Consider the following 26,311-nt stretch of genomic DNA (forward strand, 5'->3'; position numbering starts at 1 on the left):
GAGTTGTTTTAGAGAGATCATTAAATATGAACAAGCCGCGTAGAGTCTGCGTCAAAAGTTAGGAAGATAGTATAAACACAGCTTTCAAATATTTCCAGCAATATTATGTCGATAGAAATGAACCTAGGCGAATTCGAATGGCACAAACTGACACGTCATCGATTTCAGAAAATGTTTTATATTTATACGTACAAGGTTGGAAATTATTGAACCCTCGGGTTTTTTTTTTCATATTAATACGATACGATGTTATTCGTACATTTTCGGCGATTCGGTAAATAATTTTTTCATCGATTTTGGCTATCTCGAGTGATTTCTTGAGATCTCGGAAAACCGTTTGCAAGTAATTTCAGTCCTTGTAATTTACAAACAGTTTTTCAAGTGCAGATTAATTTGCGACTTGCACGAGCCAATGTCGTGCCTCGGTTTATTCGTCTCCGAGCTTTTTACCCAGACTCTACGGTTCGTTAATCTTTGAACAAAGCCTTTCTCGCTGCGACACCAAAGCGGAAGATATTTAAGAAGAAAATTGCCAAAAGCTGCGGCTCGGCTAAATCGTCGCAAAAAGCTTCTTTGTGCCGTCCAGCGATGCCGTCCGCAAACCGAATTTTAAGACGCACGATTTGCAGCTGGCGGTTAATTCGGTTCATACAATATCAGGCCAGCTTTTTCTCCTCGTTCTCAGTTCTTGTATAATCTCCGTTCTACCGTTTATAACCCTCAGGGTGACATCAAAGTTGATTCGTCGCTTGGAAATTACACGGCGTTAATTTCGGTTTCGTCCTGCATGACGATCAGTGTATCTAACGAATTACAAATTCACTACTCAAAAGCGGTCGGGGGTCAAAGTATCTACGGTGAAATAAAAAAAAAATAAAAAATTGCGACAATAAAGAATTTTTAAAGAAGCGAAATCTTCGGTTGGAGAATTTAAGAATGGAGATAGTCGAAATGTGGCGAGAGCTGAAAAATAGAAAGGTTGTAATACACTGAGAAAAATTTCACTTGTTACAGTAATTAGAAATATTCAGTCAAACAGGTATCGTTAAAAAAAAAACTGTTTGAATATTGTTGGAATTACGAAAAACGAGGTACTCTACTTTTTTAGTTGAACAAGGCTTTAACGTCAATTTATCGTTGCACGAGCGTTAAATTTTACGGAGCAGTTACAAGAAAATCTAGCAACAGCGATCGTAATGAGAAAGAATAGTAACGGATACTAGACTTGTTTTTTTCATTTAAAAAAAATGAAAATAGTCAACTAAAAGTTTCTCTCAGTGTACAGAATTTGTAAATTTAAAACCGTCAAAATTCGTATTGATTTTGCCGTTCTATGTTTTACCCTTCCACCAATACTTTGTCTTTCATTATTTCGATTTTCTACATTTTGATAATTCTACGAATTACAGATTCACCCCCACCCTAGAAAGCTGACTTTTGCCCCCCTTCGGCGGCTCTTGAACGCGGAAATAAAGCCTCTCCGGCCGATTATTCATATTTCCCGAAATCGATATCGCGTGATAAACGCATCGCACGCGATCCGCAAACCGAGTCCCAACAGCTCGTTGTTCCTAATCCGCTTTTTGGTCCACGGATCTCGCGTGCGGATGATCGTGACGCCGGTCAATCAGCCGCCATGCGGCACAAAATTAAGCCCCATTATTTTTCCCTCACGATGCGCGGAGCGCTCGATTTTCAACGAATCGGAAATATTCCGCCGGTCGTTAATCCGTCATTTTCTTTCTATATTTATTTTTTTCCAAATTTTTTGTTGTTTTCCATCTTGTTTTATTTCCGGCCACGCCGCGTTTTTTCTTCAAACCGATAAATGTACCAAAAACATTGTCACGATCGTGACAATTATTTGAAAAAAAAAAAAAAAATAATATCGCTCGCTAAAACATGACGCTACGATTTTTATAAATCGAAATAATTTATTTGAGACTATACGTGAATGAGAAAAAGTATACTGTATGTTTTACGAAATAAGAACTTGTTTTTATGACTAAATTTTATTACAATTTTCTTGATGTTATTTGCAGAGAAACTTGCGCGGCGGTTGATAATAATTGAAGAAGCTTGAGTTCGGAATTGAGTGATTCAGTTGACAAATTGTTAATTTTGATTAACTGGACTACCGCTCGCATCCGTTGAAGAAAAGTTTCGCAAGTACATGACGAAGGGGTATAAGAGTTATACGATGAGGAGAAAAAAAAAGGAAAAAAAGAAAAAAACGACACGCCGTAAGACCGAGACTAAAAGCATTCGCAAAACGACCGCACCGCGTGTACGCGATATACACGTAAATCCTCCCTTTCCGAGATTTTACTTTACGATCCGTAAGCAAAGGATTGCTGTAGCAGCATCACGGCCCTCTAAAAAAAGGGGTTATAATTCGTTTAAAAATTTGATTAAAATTTATCGGATTTCATATTATACATATACGCGCATCTATGTGTAATATAAAAAATACAAAGGCGTATGAATAAACCGTCGTGAATAATATTTTCATCGGTGAAATCGTGTGGAATTTTTCATTTCACTTTTCGCATAGAGATTTGTTGCGGAGAAAATTAATTACGCGACATATTCCGCTCGACGATCGTATTTTTCTGTTGTTCGTTTACTGGAAAAAAAAAAAAAAGAACGTCTTGTGATTTGTTAAAATAGAATATGACGTATAATTTTTTCATACGAAAAAAAAAAAATACAGATTGGTAGATACGATGTCTAAAAAAATTGTTTATAACTTTGGCTGTAATTTTTATAAAAATCCGTTGGTTTCTGTTGATTGTTTTTTTTTTTTTTCTAAATTCAACTCTTAACACTATAATCGAATTCAATTGCATGCTTGGTTCAGAATTCGTTCATTATTGTAACGATTTCACTTGGAGATAATTGTTTGGACTGCAGGATCGAACGGACAATAAATACATCCTTAATTGAATCCTGGGATGGATTGCCTTCGAGAAAGCTGGTATTGGTTGTAGTTAATTTCTCAAGATTTTGTTAATCTTTTCATTTTCTTTGTTTAAGTTTTTTTTTTTTTTTTTTGTTCTGGACTACAGCCGTGCCCAAAAGTACGCACATATCAATATGCACTGATAGAAATTTCTAGTTCCGGTTACCCCTCAGTCCCTAACTATTTTCATTTTTTACCACAATCGAAAAATACAGTTCTAGGTAGAAACTGAAAATTAGTTTTCTAGCCGTTACCGGAAAGTCTGGTATCCCTTACTATTCTTTCTCATTACGATCGCTGTTACTATATTTTCTCGCAACTGTTGCAGAAATTTAACACTTGTGCAACAATAAATTGATTTTAAAGCCTTGTTTAGCTAAAAAACTAGAGTAAACCTCGCAAACTGATTTTGCGTTGCAATTACCAAAAAAGGATCGACGATAACGCAAAATGATTACGCGTACCTCGTTTTCCGTAATTCCAACGATATTCAAACAGTTTTTTTAACGAAACCTGTTTTACTTAATTTTTCTAATTACTGTAACAAATAAAATTTTTGTCAGTGTGTACATTATCCGTTTTCCCGGATAGAATTTCATCATTCAAGCCAAAGTTCTGCGGTATATGTAACATACAGGTTGTAGAATTAGCAACGTGACCGCTTTTCCGACCATCAGTGTGATTGACGAAAGTGCAGGAAGTAAGCCTGCGGCCTGTTATCCCGTCTGCAACACCTGTCTATTTTATCTGTATCCACAGTATGCTACAGTCGTCTCTTCGTTTCATCGCGACTTGAGTGAATCGCGATTGTATTTCTACACTAGGGAAGATCTCTTCCCCAATTTGATCGGACAGAAACAATTCAAGTCCGCTCTTGCGTTGCGTTGTGTCGTATTGCTTTGTTTCCATCCATCCCCAGAATGAAACAACATACCGACGTAATTACTTCCTCCCCTGCAGACTTGTCACTACCATAAGTCGGGAAATTCAGGCCCGAGGTGCAGATTCTCTAATTCTTTAAATCTCATCGTGACTCCCCCCCTTAATTCGTATATTTCTTTACGAAAGAATCAAACTCGCCCCTCGGCTTGTGGTTCTTTTTTTTTTTTTTTTTTTTTTCAGGAGTAAGTTGTAAACGGAATGTGAAAGATTCCTAGAGCAGGTTTAACGCAGAATCGTAACAGGGATACAGAGAGAGAGAGAGAGAGAGAGAGAGAGAGAGAGAGAGAGAGAGAGAGAGAGAGGGATAAGGTGAAAAAAATACGCCGGCAAGGTTGCGGTCAGAATAAATTTTCGAAAGTTTCAAAGTGGAAGAAATTGCAGAGCCGGTGATGTGGTTTCACTCGACGAGAGGATGAGGAGATGGAGATGAAGGAATCTCTTGAGAATTTTTTTATTGTTTTTCTTTTCTCCCTTTTTTTTTTTTTTATTTTTGTCAATTTTTATTTATTTCTTGCTCGTCGATACGCCGCGTCACTGGCAAAAGCCGTGTCGCAAAAAACCAATCCATAAAGCACCGAATCCAAATTGAATTACTCGGAATTACGGTGTGTTCTGTTACCCGCGAAAAGAATAAGCTTCTACATCGATTGGAGGGAATTTTTACATTGACGTACGAAATAAAATATAAAAAATTTTGTTTCAACAATAGATATAAATATTGTAAAAAAGTCGAAACTTTGGCCTCGTGTCGGTTACAGGTGTTCCAAAATTTATTTCAAAATTCCCTACGAGACGAGAGAGAGAGAGAGAGGAAATTTGGTGAGGAAATCGATCGGGTTGAGTCGAAGATTTGACGTCAATTTGACGGCATTCATTTGCCGAAATTAGCTCCGCGTCTCTTCTGTACTATATATACTATATTATGTGCGTGTATAATCAGGGGGTAATTGAAATATTATCCGGTTCGTTAGACAGGCGTGTTCGCATTAGATTGTAATATACAGATATATTGTAAAACGGGGTTACATCGGCTATGGCGAAAAGACGCCGAGGGCGTGAGAACAAAAACCGCGCGTAGGCATACTTAATTGCCTTGGAGGACAAAGTCCTTCGCCATCGCCAAAACCTGTCACTCCCAGAATATGATATTCCAGGCGACTCGGCGGCTGGCATTGTTCATCCTCCTGGATAGTTATTGCCGTTATATAATACCTGTGTGGTTATATATTATCACCGATATTAATATCCGAGTTTCACTCGCGGTGCGGGCATTGTCTACGAATTTAAGGTCAAGCACCAGTCCTACCTTTACCGACCGAGCAAACTCGCCCGTTTTCTTCCTACATTAAACAATAAACAAACGAACGAGAAGGCTTAAAATTTCGACGGTACGTCGCACTTTTCTAACGGAAATCGGGAACGTTGTTCGTGTACCGAAAATCGTCAGAAAAAAATGTCGCTCGGTTGGTAAAGGTAAAGGAATACTCACAAACTTAACGCGCCCGGTTCTCCGGATCGAAGTGGCGATATTTTGTCCGATTAACGCCACTTTTAATTCTGAAAAACGAAGAGAGGAATGAAGAAAAGACGAAAAAACACCCGAAACCGCCCCTCGACTCGCAAAAAGAGTGAAAAATCGTTAGCGAAGATCCACGCATAAGCTGCAACTAATGGAGACAAATCGGCTCGCTAAATCTTCATAATTTTTTTCTCTCTTATGATATACATCACACCTCTTGGGATTTTGCAAGAACTTTGCGTCGTGTGTTCTGCACTCTTCTTCTACATTTTCTTCTCTACTTTTTACATACCTCATTGACTATTGCACAATATCGGCATGAATTTTTCGTATCCGAAGAATTTGCTACGGAGCTTTTTTTTTTATTCCTTGTCTTGCACCGATTATCTTATTAATTTCTATAATCAATCTCGGGTTTACACAAAAATTTAGAGAAACTTTGTAAAGAAATAAATATCGTGTACTTGCAGCGATGCTAACAAGACAGTAAAAATGTACCGAAAGAAACGAAAGTACATTAAAAAAAAAAAAAAAATCGAGACTAGTTTTTTTTTTTTTTTTTTCACCGTCGTTTCGACGACGCCAGTTGTTCTCTTTAACGACTCGAGTACGGTGATATTTTGAGTCACTCGAGGGTCAACGGAATCATACATGTACCTGCATACAGGCACCCGCAGAAACTGGACTAGACAAAGTCAAAGTCCGTTGGCGGTAAATTTGCGGTTTACAGACTCTGCTAAGCTGCGGGGAATCGACCGAGAGTACAATAATTGCAATTTGCCTCGTTGAAACGTGAGAAGAGTCAGTGAGCGATTTCGCAAGCATGCGGAAGATGATCTTGTGATATAATTTCGCGAGAAAAACAAATAATAAGGGTTGAGAATAACAACGGATAATGGGGGCTTGTTCGGCTTCACCGTTAAAGAAAATATTAATCTCTCGTTCAGAACTTTTTCACACCGTCTGGAAGCCAGACCGTGTTGTTGTTTACTTAATTTATAGCTTTACCTTTCTTGTTACCTGAGTATCATTATAGAGTTAATGGGTTTCGGGTTCTCACCAGATCGTCCTTATATTCCTCTGAATGAAAAACGGCTTTGACTGCTTCAGTCTGTCGCTATCGCTGGCGTCAATTTTCATATTATACGCTTCTGAACGAGTTCGTCATCAGAACCTTACGTGTATTCGTTTTTTTTTTTTTTTATTTCTCACGTTTCGTAAGAATTGACGTCTCGAGGAAACGGGTGGTTTGAAAACAGATACTTTTTCGCTGAGTTTATAACGAGATAGTCACACGTTGAGTATATTTTTGTCAAATTTATATATACGGAACTTGAGAAGATTTTCTTGCAAATGCGAGCAAAAGTAAAATTCTAATATTATAAATTACACATAAAATTAATTTACAATGGGGAAAAATCTTGTCTGTAATTCGTCCGATTTTATTCTGTGGGGATCATTTTTTTTTTTTTTTTTCATCTCAATCGGAAGACTATTTTTCACGGTGCAGCTGAGTGTTTCTTTTTTTTTTCTTTTCATCACTTTGGTATCTTTGAATACCGAAGTTTTCGAAAATCGCACCGATACTGACGTGGAGCAACAAATCATAGCACAGGATAGGCAACTGAGAACAAAAATTTGTGCTCATGAATTTGTGAAAAAAGTTCTTCAAAACAAAATGAGCACATCGTGCTAAAATTTCAATATTCTGAACCGATTTGATATGATAAATCGATTTATAATCTAAACTCTTGTTTCTAATTCATGTGCTTTTACTCTCTCATTTCTATACAGAACTATCATCGTTACTTACCAATTTATGTACTAGTTTGATAAATACATTGCGAAAATTGCTAATTGTTGCCAAAATGGATGGATTTTCAACGATTTGATCCTCCTTGAAAAAATGATTAGTCTTATTTCGACGCGGCATCAGATGTAGATACAGTGACGAGAATCCGGTTTATCTGCGTGTCGTTTCACCGTGGCCATTTCAGGCAGGTCCGAGGTTGATCAAAGCACGCGTCCTAATATCAACACGCACATGCTCTCGCTCTGAACTCCGTGGTCAGTGAAAGGTCACCAAAGGCGGGCACCGATTTAATTAGAGACCCATGGAGGTTCCATGCTTCGAGAACGACAAAGTGTATCTCTGTCTCTTGCCAGTTCTGCTGAAGGACGCGGCACTAATCACGTCTGATTATACTTTAAAGCTATGCAACAAGTTGGGCGCCGCTAGTTGAAGAAGAAAGTGAGACAGAAAAACAAAGAGGGTCGAAGAAAGGGAGTCGGTTCGTTCTTTCAAGAGTAGTTTTAGTCTCCGACGAGAGAGGAATATAAAATTAACAAGACCGCGCTGTGCTTCTTGGGAATAAATAAACTCGGTATTCGTTTTCTGCAAGGTTTCGCTAAATTTTCGCCTCCTTTACCTGTGGAAAAATTATCAAAAAAATAAAGTAAAATGAAGTGTCAAGTATACAGAGTTATTTCCTGAAAATCTCGCGCATGAAATATTTCACACGGGGTGAATCCGTCTGCATTTATGCAATTTGAAATACATTTTGCCAAAATCCGCCTGCATTTCGACAACCGGGAGTATATTTCTGTGAATAGTCACTCCATATTGCATAAATGCAGGCGGAATTTGGAAGATTGTATTCCAAATTGCATAAATACAGGCGGAAAATGGAAGCATGTATTTCGAATTGCATAAATGCAGGCGGAATTTGGATGATAGATTGTATTCCGGATTGCATAAATGCAGACGAGTTTACCTTATGTTAAATCGCTTGTTTGACGTTTTTACGAAATAATTCGATACGAATAATGGATACGGGTGACAATTCGTTAAGAATTTGGAATTGTTTGAAATCTTCCACCTCAATTTTTCGAATTTACTTTCGTTCCGTCGTTCTAGAAAGTTTGAATGTACCGGGCAAATTAAGCCGAGTGTAAATTCACCGTTTTACCGTTTCATCCGTCAAAGATGCATCAACGAATTTATGTTCAAACAGCAATGAACTGTGAGCGAAATACAGTGAAACACTTTCTCGATCGGATAAACGTTGTACGCGGGCGTTTGCTCAACATATCGACTGATCCCCTGCATACACATATTGTACGTATAGGTATCTCATATGCGATGTACATACTGCATGTATATTGGCAGAGCGAAGCTGTTATGTACACATACTATATACTATACATACACACCGTGAACGAGTAAAAGTCGAGCTGTGTTCTTCCAGACGATCTATACAATAAAGATTGAAGAGAGGAAAAGCCTCGACTGTATCGTATATATCTACAACATCATGTATACTTCATGAATCAATTTTAGTTTACGACGGAGGGAACAAAGCTCAATATTGCCTACTCAATTATCATCGCAATTTTGGGAAATAATCAAAGCTGTACTTGGTGGAGGTTTTAGAGAATTTTGAATTTTTTGTGTATAAATCGTGCGACTTACAATGATTTGTTATAACGAGACACTTCAACTTCCTCAATTCATCTCCCTTCCTATTGTCTTTCTTTTCACTTTCAACCGTCGTGTATTCGAATCTCTTATCGATCGTCTTCAGTCTCTGATTAAAAGTTTTGCGCCCGATGCGTCAAGTGGCTTAAAACGAATCGACGGAGCCAATTTAATTATCACCCAAGTGACATAATTACAGGAATTCATTCCCAGTTTATTTTCATTATGATTATTATTAGTACCAAACATACGTATTTACGGCAGATGTACATCGATAATTTTTCGTTCCTTTGTTTATTTATTTTAATTACCTGGTATGTTCGCCTTCTTCATTTTCAACTCGATCATCAAATTAATTAACAGATTCGACGAAGCGTGATGAAGCGCGAAAAAAAATGTATGGCACAACCAATTATATTGAGTGATACGGTAGGTAGGCGTAACAATGTACAACGATAATAATAATGTTAATGATAGAAATGACGGGTGAAAAAATAACTCTCGAAATAATAATTGAATGTGGGTACGTATAATAATTCTAACGACCAAGTAACCTATAATACATGAAAAAAGATTTCTGCTTTTTTTTCCACTTATATTTCTGTTTCTTCTTCTTCTTCTTCTTCATCCTTTTTTCGCGCTCGGGAAAAATGCAGGAGGTGAAATACGCGGATCGTCGATTCCCTCGGGAGCCAGCGTTTAATGGTCCATTCACGCACTTCACTGCACAGCTAGTCACTCCTTTTTTTATATACTCATCCCCCTAGGTGTGTATACACGTGACGTGCTTATACTAGACGTATATACGTACATACATGAGTGAGAATAAAATCAAGAAAGATATTCGCGTTGTTCCACACAGCGTACCGTGTTAGAGGCAACTGTATTCATAATAATAACAACAAGAGAGAAAGTAAGAGCCGCGTTCTCAATGAAATTTTTTACAGTATAAGCGTACGGTGAAAAAAGCTCCCCCGCAATTGAGAAGCTTTGCTAAATTGGGCAACAAAATTGTGATAATAAATTTCTCCAATTGTACCAGCAATTCGTATCGCTTGATATTCGAAGTCTAATTTCAACTTGATACACCTACAGCTCTTCGATCTGTACCAGCGGATGCTTTCGATTTATATGCCATGAGCATTTCGGAGTTTCACTGTGAATCGTATACTTAACTTCAATAATTCAGGAAGCAGGTTTCGTCGGGTTTCGAAGCGATCGTCCGAATGAACGAACGGGACGGGAAGAGAGACGTAGAAGGGAGTTAATTCCGACTCGATTCTGTTGCAAGCCGTGATTATATTCGGCCCTCGTACGCTCCTCGGCACACTTTACTTTTTCTTTCCTATTTTTTCTTCATTGCGGAAGGTTTTCTTCGCTCCCTCGTTCGCAGAAAAGAAACCCAACGTCGAATCAAACAAGAGAGCTGAGCCAGTCATGCGATGCTTTCGAGGCCACCGACGCTGCTCCGAGTGATCGAGGGACTTGATTATTTTATTAATGACTCTTCGAGGCTCGGGGCCAACGAAACGATCTTAACTTCATTAGGAATAGTGCGTCCGAACTCGCGTGCTGGGAATTGAAGAGGAGAAATCAAAAAAGTTTCTCAGTGCAGTATCCGCGCGGTGAATTAAACTTCATCTCCTTTCCCCCTTCTCACTAGCACTTATTGTTAGGAAAAATTTATGCCATAAATAATCTGCGTGTAAACAGCGAAGCACTCGAAGGGTCGAAAGCTCAGGCTCGATGGTTAATTCGTAGCGTAATACCTGGATTAGGCCTGCGGATGGGGCGCGCGGTTTTGATACTGGAACAAGGACTCGGGGATTAATCAGGCGTATCCATATCCTTGTTACTATTCCGCATCCTGAACTGAACAGCTACCATCTACCCTTGCATATCCGCTGCTTGACCATGGAAGGAGACGACGGATGAAACGGTTCGGCTTGTGAGAGCTTCGACGCCCACTCGACGTAGGGTGTAAACGTAGTTTCACATCAGGTGGCAGGTCATTAGGTTCAAGGAGTTTGGAACGAAAGGTAGTAGGGCAAAAGTATAACAGAGTCATAATAACGGTTTTTCAAAGACGTGAAAATCTTGTTTGTAGAATGTGATAATGTGCAAAGTATCGCTGTGTAGAAAAGTTTGAACTATGTTGAAAGGTAAGGTAATATTATGGAGAGCCGGAAATTCATGTTTTCAGAATAAACGTAGAAATATTAATATCGAGAGGTATAGAGACTGACTGAAAAATTGATATGTGGAGCCAATATTTGTACGTTGAATTTCGAGATGCAGAAATGTTGAAATCTAGAGAGGATAAAACATGAAGAAAGGTGAAATATTAAACCGTCAAAATAAACGCAGAAATAAAGGGAAGTCTAGACATTAAGGAATTACGATTGGTAGAGTTTTTGAAAAGTCCAAATGTAAAGAGTCAAGAATATGAAAAGCTCAAGATCTAGGATTCTCAGACTAAAACAGAAACATGGGAAAAAATATAATTTGTGAATTTTTTAATTTCTTAATGTCGAAATGTAAAGAAGTCGAAAGGTAAACAGGACAAGTATCTAGAAATATGTCGAGTCGAATCTTTGATACGTAGGTCAATAATTTTCGCAGCCGATTTAATTAAAAAACTGACTTTTCAGTCCATGATGAGGGACCTCCTCGGAGTAAATTTATTACTGTCAAAATAAACAAGAAGAAAAAACAATAGCTTACGTAAGACTGAATTTAGCCCAATATCTACGCAAATATGTAGAAAGCCTGTAATTTAGGATTGTCAAAAAAGCTATAGAAGTATTAAAGTTACTACATTTTCACAAACGCAAAAATCTAATTCATAGAATGTCTCCAGAATATAGAAGGTTGAAGTATATAAAAATCTATCTTTATCATTCAGAAGTAATAAGTGAATTAACAGTTCATAGTGAATATAGAAATACCAATAAAAAAAAAAAGTAGAAAAATCCTCACGTTTCTAAACTTTGCCCTCCTATAATTTTAACATTAATAAATTCCTGAATTTGAAAATTTTTAAATTCTCCGAATTAAGGTCCCGCATCCTTGAAAATTCACTATCGCAACCGAACTTCATTGCATGGTGACTGCAAATACGCGAGGCGAAAGGACCGTTGCCTCCGTGTTACACACGATTCTATACATAACAAGAGTACGTTTCGCGTTTTTTCACGAAGCAAGAAATTGAGGTTAGGGTCGCGTAACGTCAGATTCGTTCGCAACGGCGCATGCGCGGAGTGCAGGAAAGACCACTTTTAACTCCTAAGACTCAAAATTGGTATTTCCTGCATTTCGCGCATGCGCATTAGCAGACTAACTCTGCCGCCGTAGAAACGAGTAATTTTCATACGGAAAACACGCACGAGAAGCGGCGTAAAACACGCTCGCATTACATAAACAAAATTTCTGCACCGCTTATACACGCGGAAAAAAAAAAGAAAAAAAGAAAAAGGAACTTTTAGCCGAGTCTGTACACCTCTCTGAAAAATCTTTGCGGGAGTTCGGATAAACAGTTTATTTTAAGAAGGCCAAGGCGTCTCTTACACTCGCTTCTTTACGCTCCTTCGCTCGGACGACAGACTTCGTCTCATACTTATCTCAGGCGCATATTGCCTCGTGCGGAGCTTGCACCGGAAGCTGACAACCCCCCTGAAACGTTTCATCGACCGCAAGCTCACCCCAGCGTCTCACAACATCCCCGATATATCCTCAGGTCCCAATTTCCGCTCATTGCCAGTCAGTGGACTTACTCGCCAATTCGACGTTGCCTTATACGTTATAGCTGCGAGCCCCGGTCAACGATATCACCGTGCAATTTCATCCCCCGTACTGCAGATCCCTGCGAAAAATATTCTACGTGATGCATGATTTACGTGACGCGAATCGTGATTCGAGAGCTTTTTACACCGTAACCCAGAAGGCTGTTTTCGCCTTGCGTCTTTTTCTTTTTTCTCGGTTCTGGGGGGTTAATCATTGTTACGTTCTTTCGCATTAGGAATCTTGCGAGTTTTTTGCTCTTCGGAAAATTAAATCCTGCTGCTTCTGGTTCTAGAGATAATTTAAACTGAAGTGAGAAAAAAAATTTCTTCCGGTTAAAAATATCGTAGGTACACTGCAAGCCAATTATCACAGATAACCTGACCTAACCTAAATACCCTCTATGAAAAAGCTCGAATTTTTCTTTACAGTGTAGCCTCAAATTTTCAATGAATTACGTTCAATATTTCCGTTCAAATGAGAATTGACTTTTGTATAACAACTTTCGACGGTGAATAAGAATTCGTACGATTGAGAAATCGAAGGGTCGGAGAAGAATGTTTAGTTATCAAGCTATGATCGGGAACCATACGTGCTCTGAAACATGATTATTATAACAGGCAACTTCCCGAGTTGAAATATATCGGGGTCAAGAGAAACCGGTTCAATTTCGCTCGTTGATTCATTTCCGACACGACGATTAAAACTCTGCAACCGTATTTTCTTACACATCTTTATACATGCAGCAAAATTTCTGTATGAATTTGCCGCGCGTTATAATGCAAGAATTTGAGTATCCTTTATAGTGAAAAAAGTAAGAGAAATTTAGATCGTAATTAAGTATACTGAAACAAACGGCTTCAGACTGGCCTTGAGCCAGCCCTCACACTAAGGTTCCAAGTTTATGGAGAAGAAAATTGTATAATATCCAATTTGAATTTCGAACTACAAATCCAGATTCGTGATTAACGATTCCAAAGCCCTTGGATGCCAATATTACGTGAAAATATTACGATTTCTTTTATTTTGAACCACTATAATGGATCTACCATTACAGATTTTGGAAGTCTGACCTTGGATTCGTTACCGATGACCCAAAAAACCTTCGCCTATCGATTTCCATCATATTTCATCGCCATTTTGGATATCGGAATCAGCATTCATCTACATTTATCGAAATTATTAGTTCCGTTTACCGCTCGGTCCTTAACTGTTTTCATTTTTTACGACGATCGAAAAACACAGTTCTAGGGTAGAAAATGAAAATTAGTTTTCCAGCTGTTACCGGAAAGTCCGGTATCTCTTTACCACTCCTTCTCACTACTCAACTCAACTTTTTCACTTTCGGATGATCTTACAACGACTTCCTTTTTTCCGAGACAAAATAACCAAAGACGTCCGAATGCGGGCGAAGACCGACCATTCTGACCGTGCTTTTTCCTGTTTCAGCTTTTGAGCTCTCTGGTCGTGGTCGGCGGGACGAACGTGGCCGGAGCGCTGACTCATCATCCACGGGAATTGGCCCAGAGACAAGCCTTCCTTGAGACGAGACAGTGCGTCGAAGCCCGGCTTACGACGCAGAGGGAAAACCAACAGCAGGTAAAGAGAGCAAACAACTTTGACAAACATTATTTCCGCCTAGGCGAAGTTTCGCCGCCGAGCCTTTTCACCCCTGATCCTCGTCTCCTAATCTCTTGGCATGACAAGATCGGCCGGCGTTATGCGAGAACTCTCGAAATTATGAAAGTCGAGTCACTCGAACCAGGTTGAGTGAAATGTTGTGACGGAAAATTTAGAAACAATATTTAAACTTCAAGGAGCTGATCGCTACGTTTTTTTTTTTTTTCTTTTTTTTTTATACATACATATTCTTCTTCGAAAAACCTGACCGCTGTCTAATTTTTTTTTTTTTCATTATCCACTCCCCGTGTTTAATTTGCAAAAAAAAAAAAAAAAAAAAAAAACTTGCGAAAAATTCGGGACGAATTTTCTGTCAGCCGCTCTTTCCAGTCATTCGTTATGATTACTTTGTCAAACGAAACGAATCTGAATCGTTGTAGCACTTCAGTGAAATTTCAATCGTCGAATATTATGTTTATAAACACGGTCGAAGCGGAAAAGAATTTCGTGTCAATCAATCGGAAATCTGAAAAATCGTCAATTGCAGATACATGCAGTGGACGCATACCGTATATGGGGAATTCCATGGGAATCTAACCAACGTCTGAATTTTACCATTTTTGAATTTATTCGAAAAAATTTTCTGCAATTGTCCCAACTCTGAAACGGTACCCAGATTTTTTTCAGACTTATCATTCAACTGGTTTATTATTTGTAAGTATTGATAGTGATTTTGAATAAGATCTTGTTTAAAATTCTCAAAACTGCTATTTTTATTTAGAAAATTTTTAGACCGGTTTTGTTTTAAAAATTATAAAAAAAGAAAAAAAAGTTGAATGTGTCAAAAAAATAAACAAAAATCGCTTCACAATGGAATGTTCCAAGTGAAAATAGAAGTTTGTAGAATTTTTTTAGGAGTGTTCAGATCGTTTGAATAATGTTTTAATTAATGAAAAAAATCAAAAGCGTCAAGTAAAATAGTCTCATTATGAACCCGGTCTTGAAATGTTTGGAAAAGAGAACACATTTTTTTGAAAATCATGAAAAAAAAAGTTCCTTTTCAAAGTCGCTTTCAATATTCATAAATAATGAACCAGTTGAATAAAAGATTTGAAAAAATACAGGGTAGCTAGTGTTTCAGAGTTGGGACATAACAATTGCAGATAAAATTTGAACAATATGAAAAACGACGAGGGTTGGACGTCGGTTGGTATCCCGTGGAATCCCCCATACACGCATTAAATAATTGTGAAAATGACGCGTCTGAGGGGATTTAAATTCATATCCGTTAAAAATTTATACATTAATCAAAATCCCGGGGAAAAATATGGAAAATTGATTTCCTGCAGGGTAATAAATCCCCTTTACACTTGAATAACAACGCGATTACGGATCGTTCGATGCCTGTAATTATGCAGAAAATTATTACAATTAGTACACAGAGCTGCTGCGACAACTGCACGCGGTAATAACAACACGAGTAGCAGCAGCAGCCGGTGACCCGTATAACAAATCGCGTACCTAGTGTGTGCATTGGAAACGAGGACAATGATCAATGTACACATCGATTAATCACTATTCGCAAGATAATCAATCAACTTCCGGTACGAGATTGATGAATATTTATGAATCCGCACCGATTGCTCGAGTTCCCGGGATTTGTAAACAACGTTACAAAGCTGGGAGGAGTTACCGCTGAAGCACCAAATTAAGTCCCCTATTTCGGTTTGGAATTGGGTCTTAAACGCCGCTATGAGAGGGCGCGTCTTCCGCTGCTTACGTGTCATTTTGATTTTTGTGTCACAGATTTTCCCCATAAACCGTTTAAGTTGCTCCGGGTATTGTAATTATAGGGAAGGATCGAACGTGTTGCGTATTTGCATTGAAAGATAAAAGAAAAAGGAAATTAATAAAATTTTTTTAAATATCGTACCGTTCAAACACTGAGAAATGAAAAATGATTTTCCCGTAGGATTCGATTTTACGAGATGATTAATAAAAATACAAGCAAATCGATTTATCTTGTTTCGTAATATGTTACGGATATAGGTTGATTAGCATGACTGACGTAACGTAATTATTGTAGTTTCAAACCTGCTCTAATTTCCGCAATTTTTGTCCAATCAAAACCAAAGATAAAATAAAATTAAATCAAATCATTATTTTTGGTCAATTTTTTCACCCAGAAATGCTATTATACAGGGATTTTTTTCACTCGGCTGGCAATAACTTTTGCATTAATAACTATGATGCCGTTAGGGTCATCGACAATAGCGCAAAATGTTACGCGTACCTCGTTTTTTGTAATTCCAACGATATTCAAACAGTTTTTTTTAACGATACTTGTTTTACTCAATTTTTCTAGTTAATATAACAAACTGAATTTTTCTCAGTGTTCAATTGGAAATCGAATGATTGATTTCAGTTCATCGACATTTATGTGGGGTGATTTTTTATTTTTTTTTTATTGATTTCTACCTTGTCGTGTGATTTTCAGTTGTTTCCAGTCTTAGTATCTAGTGATTTATGTTGAACTTTAATGATACTCCGGATTTCCGATGATCTCTGAGCGTTCCGAAGGATTTTCAGCGATTTCCGAATCGAATAAAATCACAGGAAATCGCAAATCACCAAAAAATAATTGGAAATCGATGGAAATCGCTTGCGTGTACTGAAAATCAGAGGAAGCAAATTACAAGGTACACGAATCAGTGAAAAGTCCACGAATTTCGTTTGAAACCTTGGAACTTTTGTCGCACAATTTCCTCATGCATTTCGATTTCCGATTCTCGATTCAACGCGAGGCTTGGGTGAAATTTTGACAACACCGAGTATTTAGTTTTTCCCTTGACTAAAAAACAGGTGATCGAAAATTCTTCCCCACAAGGTTTGGTTCACGATAAGTAAGCGTCCTTAAAAAAGACATTTCAATCTTCTGCGGGTCTTATCGCTTTTCGAACGGCTAAAAAAGATTCCTTATCGCGAAAAAATATATTCTGTCCGGCGTGAAATCGGATTGAATTCGGGAAACCCCGTGAATTTCCCATTCCACTTCCATCATCCCCAATTTGTTTCGATTTTACCGAGGCCGATGATGCCCAGGTGCAAATGGAAAGGACAAGGCTTCGCGGCGAGACGAGCGCGCTTCAAAACTCGTCTGCAGGGAAATTGATGGAAACTGAGAAGGGTGAGGATCGCGGTGAGATAGTTTAGGGATTAACCAAACTCCGATCATCCAGGCTCGGTATAATTTCGGTAATGAAGCCTCTTTGATCCCGGCATCGCGTTCTCATTAAACAGTAACGACTATGGCACGCATCCTACAGTCATGGCGGTGACTGTGTTTCCGCTTGATTAGCGACTCTCTCCCTTCCTTCCTTCCTTCCTTCCTTCCTCTCTTCTCCGGTTTCAACAAATTATTACACAACGCGCGGTCGGCTAAACCCATCGCGCGATTTATATAACATTTCACCAATCTCATTTTGCCGCCCTTGAGGCTGCAGGATTTCAACTTCGCTTGTACGTGGAATTCTAATCGTTGCTTCAAATCGTAAGGAGTAATCGGTTGTAACGTTTCGCTTTGTCCCAGTATCTCTTCTGTCAATCTTGCACATATTGAATAGTCGATATTCGTGATCGTTTTGATACGGTGGACGAAGAGTTTTACGTAAGGGTATAAAAAATGTGTCTGTTAAATTAGGTGGGGATTTTTTCAATTTCTTTTCTTTTTTTTTTGTTCTTGAAAGGTTATAAAAAATCAATCATCCTCGAGAGAAATCTCAATCCTGTTAAAATATTTTTCATTCTATGAAAATGCATACGCACTTTGATCCTGCAGAAAAAACAGTTTGCGATTTTTCAACATGGGACCGCCTGAAAGGTTTGTTGAGGATAAAAAAAAAAATTCTGTCAAAAGAAGAGAATTCTTCGCTGGGTGCAAGATTGCGCTGATTTGATTTTTCATTTTTGTACATTTTTCTAAATTTGTGGAGTATCGTGAATTACAAATTTTTTTTATTGCCCACGTCAGTCGTAATATCAATTTACGTCACAAAGAAGACCAGCGGTTGTAACATCAAGTCAGCAATTGATGTTTGAGAAGCTTGTCTGACGAATTTTTCATTATTAATTCAATCTCATAAAACAGTTATTATTTAATATGAACTTTTAATTTGAAAGAATAATATTCCCGGTTGATATGTCGTTGTGTTATTGATCGTGATCTTCGGTTTGAATACAAATGTCAGGAAAGAAATAATAATTAAAATGCTACAACGCGTTTCTTCGCAAATTGAAAAAAATGTGGTAAAAACTGAAATATCAAACGAGCGCAATCTTCCACATAACGTAAAGCGCTCATATTTTTACGGAATCTTTCTTTTGCCCCAAAAAAAAAAACTTTTTCAGGGTGTGCCATGGCGGAAAATCACAGTTTTCTTTTTTTTTTCTGAAACAGTCCAATACGTATATAAGGTAAGATAATGAAAAATCGTGAATATAATTTTAAAGAATTGGAAAATATGAATGAAAAAGTATCAGCGACAACATAGATCTTAGAAATTTGGACGGACTTTCAAAGCTCGGCGGTATTATTCAGGGTTAAGGTGTCTCGGGGATAAAAAACGACCCGGATTCGCTTTATGATCAATCACCGCGCCGGGCTTTCACTTCTCTATCATTTTCCTTACTCTCGCTAATTTTTGCGGTCCGATCCTCGCGGTTCTTTCCACTTGTACTCGCCTGACCGAACCGCCAGTCTCACTACTGCCAGCCTTTTACCCCCCTCATCATTCGTTCGCCTCTTCGACAGAAGTAGAAATTCACGTAGGAAGTCGTCTTGCGGCAGTTTCTTCACGTCTTTCATTACACGCGCAGATTTTCATACGCTTCGAGTTTGAGAAATGAGTCGAAAGGCGGGGACTCGGTTATTTTATTTGTTTGATTAAAATTGTACAATCTTTCGACGGATTTATTCGGTGTAATACGAACCGAATTGACAACTTTAGGGATCTAGAACCATATTTTTCATTTGTGGTAAAAAATGAGAAAAACAAGCGAGCATGATAATTTTATAAATACTCAACGTATAACGATACTACTATCTCGGGATATGATCGATAAGAAAAAAATAAAAAAAAAACTCACCCATATTTATAACTGCAGGAAGGAAATATTATTTTATCGATACTGTAGGAACGTTTGTACGATTGTGATTGGCCTCGATAAACTTGAACTGGCCAAATTTCATCGCGGTAGTTAATAACATCGGAGAATCCGAACGGAAGCTCAAGAGTGAGAGAGAAAAATAGAGAGTAAGAGCGAGAGGGAAATAGCAAAAGTTTTGCTGGTGGGAAGTAAGAAGAAAAAAACAAAGAGAGAAAAGGCGAATAACCCGTAGGGGGAATCGTGTGCGAAAACTTGGCCGAAGAACAGATCCCGTCTTTGGATCACGTCGCGAATTCGCCGATGCGTGAACTAAATCTCAAATCAAATGACACAATGGCGTCTTTGCCGAGTTGGGGCGGGGCCGCACTTTTGTTGAGACAAGTTTCGAGCTACGTGAGCCCCAATAAAACCGAATGCTTTATCGCCTAAGCACAGCTGCGCTCGTCGAATTCGATTGTGAACATGTACGAAATCGAGAGAGAGAGAGAGAGAGAGAGAGAGAAATAAAAAAGTACACTACGAAATATGAAACTGGGTTAATATACGAGGAGCGTATTGAAAAACGTGCCTTTGAAACCATTTACATCATTTCGAAATCCACCACCTTTGAAATCATTCTACATAAAAATTCTCAAACTCATATTCAAATATGTGTCTTGTTTATTAATGGTGAGAAATTTTTTTTTTATCATCTCATCTTCTCATTCTGGTATAAATTGTTATTCCGCGTGTTCGTTCGTTTCTTTTCTTTTTTTTTCTTTTTCTGTTTTTTCGTTTTGTTTCTTCATCTCTACGTGTCCATTTTCTTTTCTAGGAGAGACTGCTGCTCAGCGTTTTGCCGCGCCACGTGGCGATGGAAATGAAGGCTGATATAGCTGGGAAACCAAAGGACACCATGTTTCATAAAATTTACATACAGAGGCACGAGAACGTGAGGTAAGGGTCTGTCTCATAAATCACGCGTTACAAACAAGTCTGTTTCCCCAAGACCGATTTCTTATCCCACCTTCAATTTTTCACACCGCATTATTTTTCCCCTTCGAATTTCATCTTCGGAAACACAAAATATTGTATATTACGGCCGTTGCCGTAATTTCCGGATGATTTGTTCAAAACATTCCCTTCCGAACGACTTTCGGTGACTTTCAGTTTTCAGGGCAATTTCTATGGTTAACAATAATATTGGCGAAGATACCAGGGATTCAAAATTGTTCCGCAACGGATATTTGAAAAAAAATCATGAATCTCATTGCGGTCAACAAATTTTGTATTTTGAAAATCCATATTAATAATCCATCAAAAGAAGACTTCAACTTCCTATCTTTTCAGGTTTCCGAAATTATTGTACTCAATTATTATTATTATTATTATTATTGTTATTGTTGTTATTATTATTATTATTACTGCCATTACGGAGATCTACAGACAGGCGCCCCTGGGGCTTCACACCCCATAGAATTACTTGGCCCTGAACGACCCTGTGGTGAATTGAAATCCTTTTTTTTCCACTTTTACTCGCTTTCTTGCTCTCTCTCTCTCTCTCTCTCTTTCTCTCCTCGTCTTATTCATCATTCCGTACACCGCCGCTGGGGTTTCCTTTCCCTCCCGCTTTCTCTCCTCTGCTGCAGTCACGTCGATTATTACCTAGCCCCCATGGAGTAAATCACAAAAGCAACCGACCTCCACCCCCGCTTGTGTCACGCTGTTGCTCTTGGCGAGGAGACGAGAGAAACAGCGATGAAGAGAAAGAGAGAGAGAGAGAGAGAGAGAGAGAGATGCAAAGGGAATATCCCATGGCAGGTGAAACAGGAATCCTTGCCGACAAGGTCCAAAGATTTTGCTGATTTCCCCGAGCGCATTCTTAGTATAATATATAAGCTCCGAAACTTATTCACCCTCCAAACTGAATAGAGGGATCGTTTATTTTCAGGAGTCATGGGTTTCGTGATATTATGCGAACTGATGAATCGAAATTGTATTGATCGTGAATAGTAAATTATTCGGATTTTGATTCATGTTTATTGAGACATATTTCGATTGTTATAGTATCACTAGATAATTCTGAAAAAATGGAAATGATAGTTACAATAACTTTATAAATAACATATTATTGAGTGTATCATACAATGTTTGACCCTGCACGAAGAGAAGAATTCTAGATTTTAACAAAAAAAAAAAAAATTGTTAACGCGTTTTGTAGAAAATTTTCTGGTGGGAACACAATATTTTGTTGTAAGTACTAAAATTATTGAATCGATTGTTTCGGAATCGAAAAAAAAATTTGATTCCATAAAATATATTTATAAATACGAAATCTCGATTTTAATTTCGTCAATTTAATGAAATAATACTTTTCTCGTGGTATTATCAAAATATTGAATATCCTCTGGTAGATTCGACTAAATCGCGTCACGCAATTCTCTAAATCTATTCGGTGGATAAAGATTAGTCAAATTTACGAAATCATGAGAGCTACTAATTGATTGCCGCTATCAAGTAACACGTTACATCGTTAATCTGTAAAATTATTTGTCAAAGTGGGAAAATACTCTCTGTAACGCGTTGAAAGTCCTTTCTCGCAAGAGAAGTGAGACGAACAGTTATCAGGAGGGGCTGCAGCCGTTCGTCTAGTATAATCAGCAAAACTGAATCATTCGTGGTCGAACACCGTTCAGTCAGCCAGTCGATTCGCAATGGGATATTTCTTCGTCGTTGTTCGATGTGGCACTTGATTCGTCTAGCATAAATTACAATCAAACGATAGTTTTCTCAGTTACAACGATTGGCCAATCAATTTTCAATCCTTACAAAATAATTTCGCTGTGTAAATCTGATTTCGCAATCACAACAAAATCTATGGGGTTGTGATGCCAAACATTTTCTTAGACATCATCAAAACGTTTCGTTTTCTGCGCTCTATAAAATCAACTATACGTTTTGGTTGTGCAAAAATTATGTTTGGTACATTAACTCTGAAATTTCATTTACGATAGCCAAATGTTGGTCATTACGAGCAAATTTTTTTCCCAGTGCAAGTAACGACTTAGTGTCTTTATAGTCTGATTATTACAAAATGAAATGCTTTTGTTAAGTTTCCTACCGTTTTTAAGTCAAGGAAGGCCTTGACGTTGTTTTATTACTGCACCGCCATCAAATTATCGTAATAGTTTCAAGAAAATATATGTTAGGCGGAATCGTAACGGCGGAAATGAATAGTAACACTTAAAACATTCACTGGTTACAGTCACGAAATTTGTTTCTAGTTTTTATGCTCGGAACTAAAATTTTCGTTAAGTAGTGAAAATATTTGGGGACTTTGAAGTAACCATTACCAGAAAATAGTCTCGGTGTACGACGATGCTGAATTGACTTTTTTTCTTTTTTTCCTCAGCATACTATTCGCCGACATTTGCGGATTCACATCGCTGTCAGACCAATGCACAGCTGAGGAATTGGTGCGGCTTTTGAACGAGCTTTTCGCCAGGTAAGCAAGGCAGAGTTTTAGAATAACTTTATACCTGACAAAATGGTAACATCTGTACTCTGCGGATTGATTTTTAAGCTCGATATTTTAGCCCGACGGTGATTAAATTTTCAATAATAACCGTTTGCGCCGTTCCCGAGCTATTCGCGAATCGAAAATCTCATTGCTCGCGAGTTTTTCATTTTCGCAAGTAATGCGGGAAGAAAAGCGAGAAATTGAAAGACTCGTCCTGTCAAGCAAAGACCTTTATTTTTCCTTCTCGCCACTTTTTCATATTGTTATTTCTTTTTTATCGATCGTCCTTGGCTATTACAACGGCGAGAAATTTCACCGCTTATTCTTGAAAGGGCAAAATTATTGATCGAAGGAGCTTGCAGATCGGAGTCTGAGTCAGGCGGTTCCTATAAAAATAAGGGATGTTTTCAAAGAAGACAATGCGTGGTGAGTGGGGAGGAAAAAAGGCAATCGAATAACCGCTCCTGCATACAATTTACTAAATTCAAATCCATTATAACGAGACTGAACGATGTGTAAGAAAACAGACGCGTTATTCGAATTTCAAAAACGAAAAGACAATCCGTGTGGTGGAAAAATCGGTATTTCCCTTGGGAAAACAGACGTTGAAAATTCGAGGTACATTTTCTTCGCTAGATTTTACAAAGAAAATAAGATTAAGAACAGATGCAAAAAGGGACACGGAGCAAGACTGAATCCTAGGATCCAAAATGGCAGACGGAATTCTAAGTTTTACATAAGCTCGGTTTTTACACCGGAAATAGGACAGCTAGTCTCTTTTCAATTGGCTCGACGAGGAGCCTCGAAAATCTCCGGACACCCGAGAGATTCGAAATTCAAACATGCGCAATGAATAAGTAAACAGACTTTCTGATCGTCAATCTTGATTTAAAATATTTCCACCTTTACTCTGGCGTTGAAATTTAAAAAAAAAAAAAAAAAACAAGAGATTCGCAACCTTTCAATTCTGGCATAAATTTGAAATAAGCGAATTTTTCGACTCTGGGGTCCTTAAAATTTTACAGCTTATATGTTTCTCGTCATATATCGTATAGCAGGTTTCGTCGCATTAAACCCGCAAGAAGATACAAAGCAAACACGAATTCGAGTTAGCCCTTCATATAACCAAATATTTGTTTTCCTTATTCATTTTCAGATGATCAAATACCGGCTGTAAGGTAAACACTCGTTTTTTTTTTTTTTTTTTTCTTTCTCTTCTTTCTTTACTCTTTTTTCTTTTACTCTTTTTTAACGTACTTGCGCGTCTTGCGCGTGCAGAAAATCGATGAAAATATCAACCGCGGCTGAGTTTACCAAGGAGTTTTTCAACTCTGCTGATGCTTGTTTCTCAACTTTCTCCCTTCTATTTGATTTGGATTTATACTTGTTACAGACTTTGAATCGCGTGGCGTGAAGGAACTATTTTCAAGTAAATTGCCGTATCAGCGGGATGGATCGATTTAAATAGGGCCGTTTCTTTTTCACACTTTGATGAAATTTTTACAATCGTCTCGAAGCTCTACATTTCGATATTACGTCAATTTTGCGATGGATATTTACTTAGTGTTTTCCGTTTGTTGAAAAAATTGATCAAAGATTAAAATTCGCTCTGTTAAATAATAGAAAATTGAAAATATATAACGGTGTTGAGAAAAATCTAATATAACATTGACTAAGAAACGTCGAATAATTGATTTGTCGTGAATCGATTAAGTCCTTACAATTTCCTTGGCTAACGAAATCGTTTTCTCCTTCGAATAATCGAAAGTAAAAGTTTCGACACTTCCAGTCAAGATCTGTAATCCTATCCTCGATTGGAGCCGATTAAATGAATCCGGAACCTTACTCTGAGAGGAAAACGCGGATGAGATTTCGAGGAAACTGGTGAAACGAATCTTCGATCGCCGGTTTCTCTTAAACTGTTTAATTTACCCGGAAATACTATAAGACGGGCGGATGATGAGGAGGGGGAGGAGATGAGGGGAGGGGAGGATTTCGAGACACCAAACAGGCCGTTTCCGTTTAACGAGGAAAGAGCACTGCTCGCCGGAAACCAAAAGAAGAAAACAACTAACGGTCAAGCGGGGTAAAAAACATCTAAGCACGGCCTGCCGGCTAAATAAGCGATCCTTTGAGCCGTGGCCGAGTGGAGAGGAGAAAAAGATTTAAAAAATCGGCAACGTTAACGTCGACGTCGAGAGCCGAGAATCCCTCTTTATCCTCGTAAGCTTGCCGATCGAAAGATCGGGGAAGCCGGTTAATTCAGGCGGAAAACTTTGACTGAGTTTCTTCTTCCTTTTCTTCTTTCGCTTCTTAGATAATGGGTACATGGAAAAGTCGGGTCTCAAAGCAAGGAATAAGCGGTTTAAAAATCGAGGTCGATCAATTAAAAGCGCGATTGGAAAGGGGGTCTAAATAGACGGGAGAACAAAGAAGCTCAGCCTTTTTCGCGATAAGCGTCATCGGATAATCGCGTTTTCAGTCTGTAATGGTTCAGTCAAGTTTGTTGGACGTTCGAATTGGGGAAATCGGGACGATTTCTAGGCGAGGATGAGAAAAATATTTGGGAATTAGTCGTATCTAAATAGTTAACGAAGAATTATAATTCGTGAACTGAAAATGAAAGGTTGCGTTGAAAATTTTGAAAATTTTGCCGAAATTGAGAGAAGGAACACCGTTTTATTTCATTGAAATTGATTTGGCTGTTTGTGCGAAATTCGATGCACAAGTAAACGGAAGTAATAGAAGTGCAAAAGTTTTGTGACACGTGTCTATGTACCGAATACTTTAGGTATCGCTGAAATTTTGTCAAAAATCAATTGATCCAATCCTCCGTAATTTATAAGAGTTAGAAATGGGAAAGTTTGAAAAAATCGTAAATCGGTAACCGGAAATAGTAGAAGGTAAGAAAGTTCCATGATGCTGAAGTTAGTAAAGTTTTCGTGAGGTTACATCAAGTAGAAAGTTATGGAAAAATCGTTATTGCATAATTTTATAGTGACTTTCGATGAGTTGGTTTTGCAAAATATGCGTATATTTTCTTTGCCACGGTTTACTAAATTTCATACATTCTCAAAGGTGCGGAGTAAAAATTTTTCCCCAAACATGCCTCGTTCACAGTAACGTTACCAACTCCACCGCACAAAATTTCACGGATCATCTTTACCCGACGCTAGATTTTCCCTCCAACTTTAAATAAAATCCGTAAAAACTTTTCCTCTAGATTTAAAAAAATACAAAAACATGTTTCCATCTCGATGAGAATTTACTTCGGTTCCTTCCTAAACAGAAATTGCAGGTTAAAGCTCAAGGTGCCAGCTGAATTCGTGTGCATAGAAAAACAAT

The 26,311-nt window shown here is 38.1% G+C and overlaps 1 protein-coding gene across 1 annotated transcript in view; it reads left to right on the forward strand.

Annotated features, from left to right (window-relative positions):
* The window catches only part of LOC124179398 (adenylate cyclase type 6), a 97,111-nt gene that overhangs the window by 53,338 nt on the left and 17,462 nt on the right, over positions 1 to 26,311 (forward strand). The window contains exons 7-9 of the mRNA XM_046563709.1: positions 14,131 to 14,280; positions 20,282 to 20,403; positions 22,859 to 22,951. Coding sequence (XP_046419665.1) covers positions 14,131 to 14,280; positions 20,282 to 20,403; positions 22,859 to 22,951 — 365 coding nt within the window. The remainder of the gene's footprint in view (positions 1 to 14,130; positions 14,281 to 20,281; positions 20,404 to 22,858; positions 22,952 to 26,311) is intronic.

This window comes from Neodiprion fabricii, chromosome 4 (genome assembly GCF_021155785.1).
Source record: "Neodiprion fabricii isolate iyNeoFabr1 chromosome 4, iyNeoFabr1.1, whole genome shotgun sequence".
NCBI classification, from domain to species: Eukaryota; Metazoa; Arthropoda; class Insecta; order Hymenoptera; family Diprionidae; genus Neodiprion; species Neodiprion fabricii.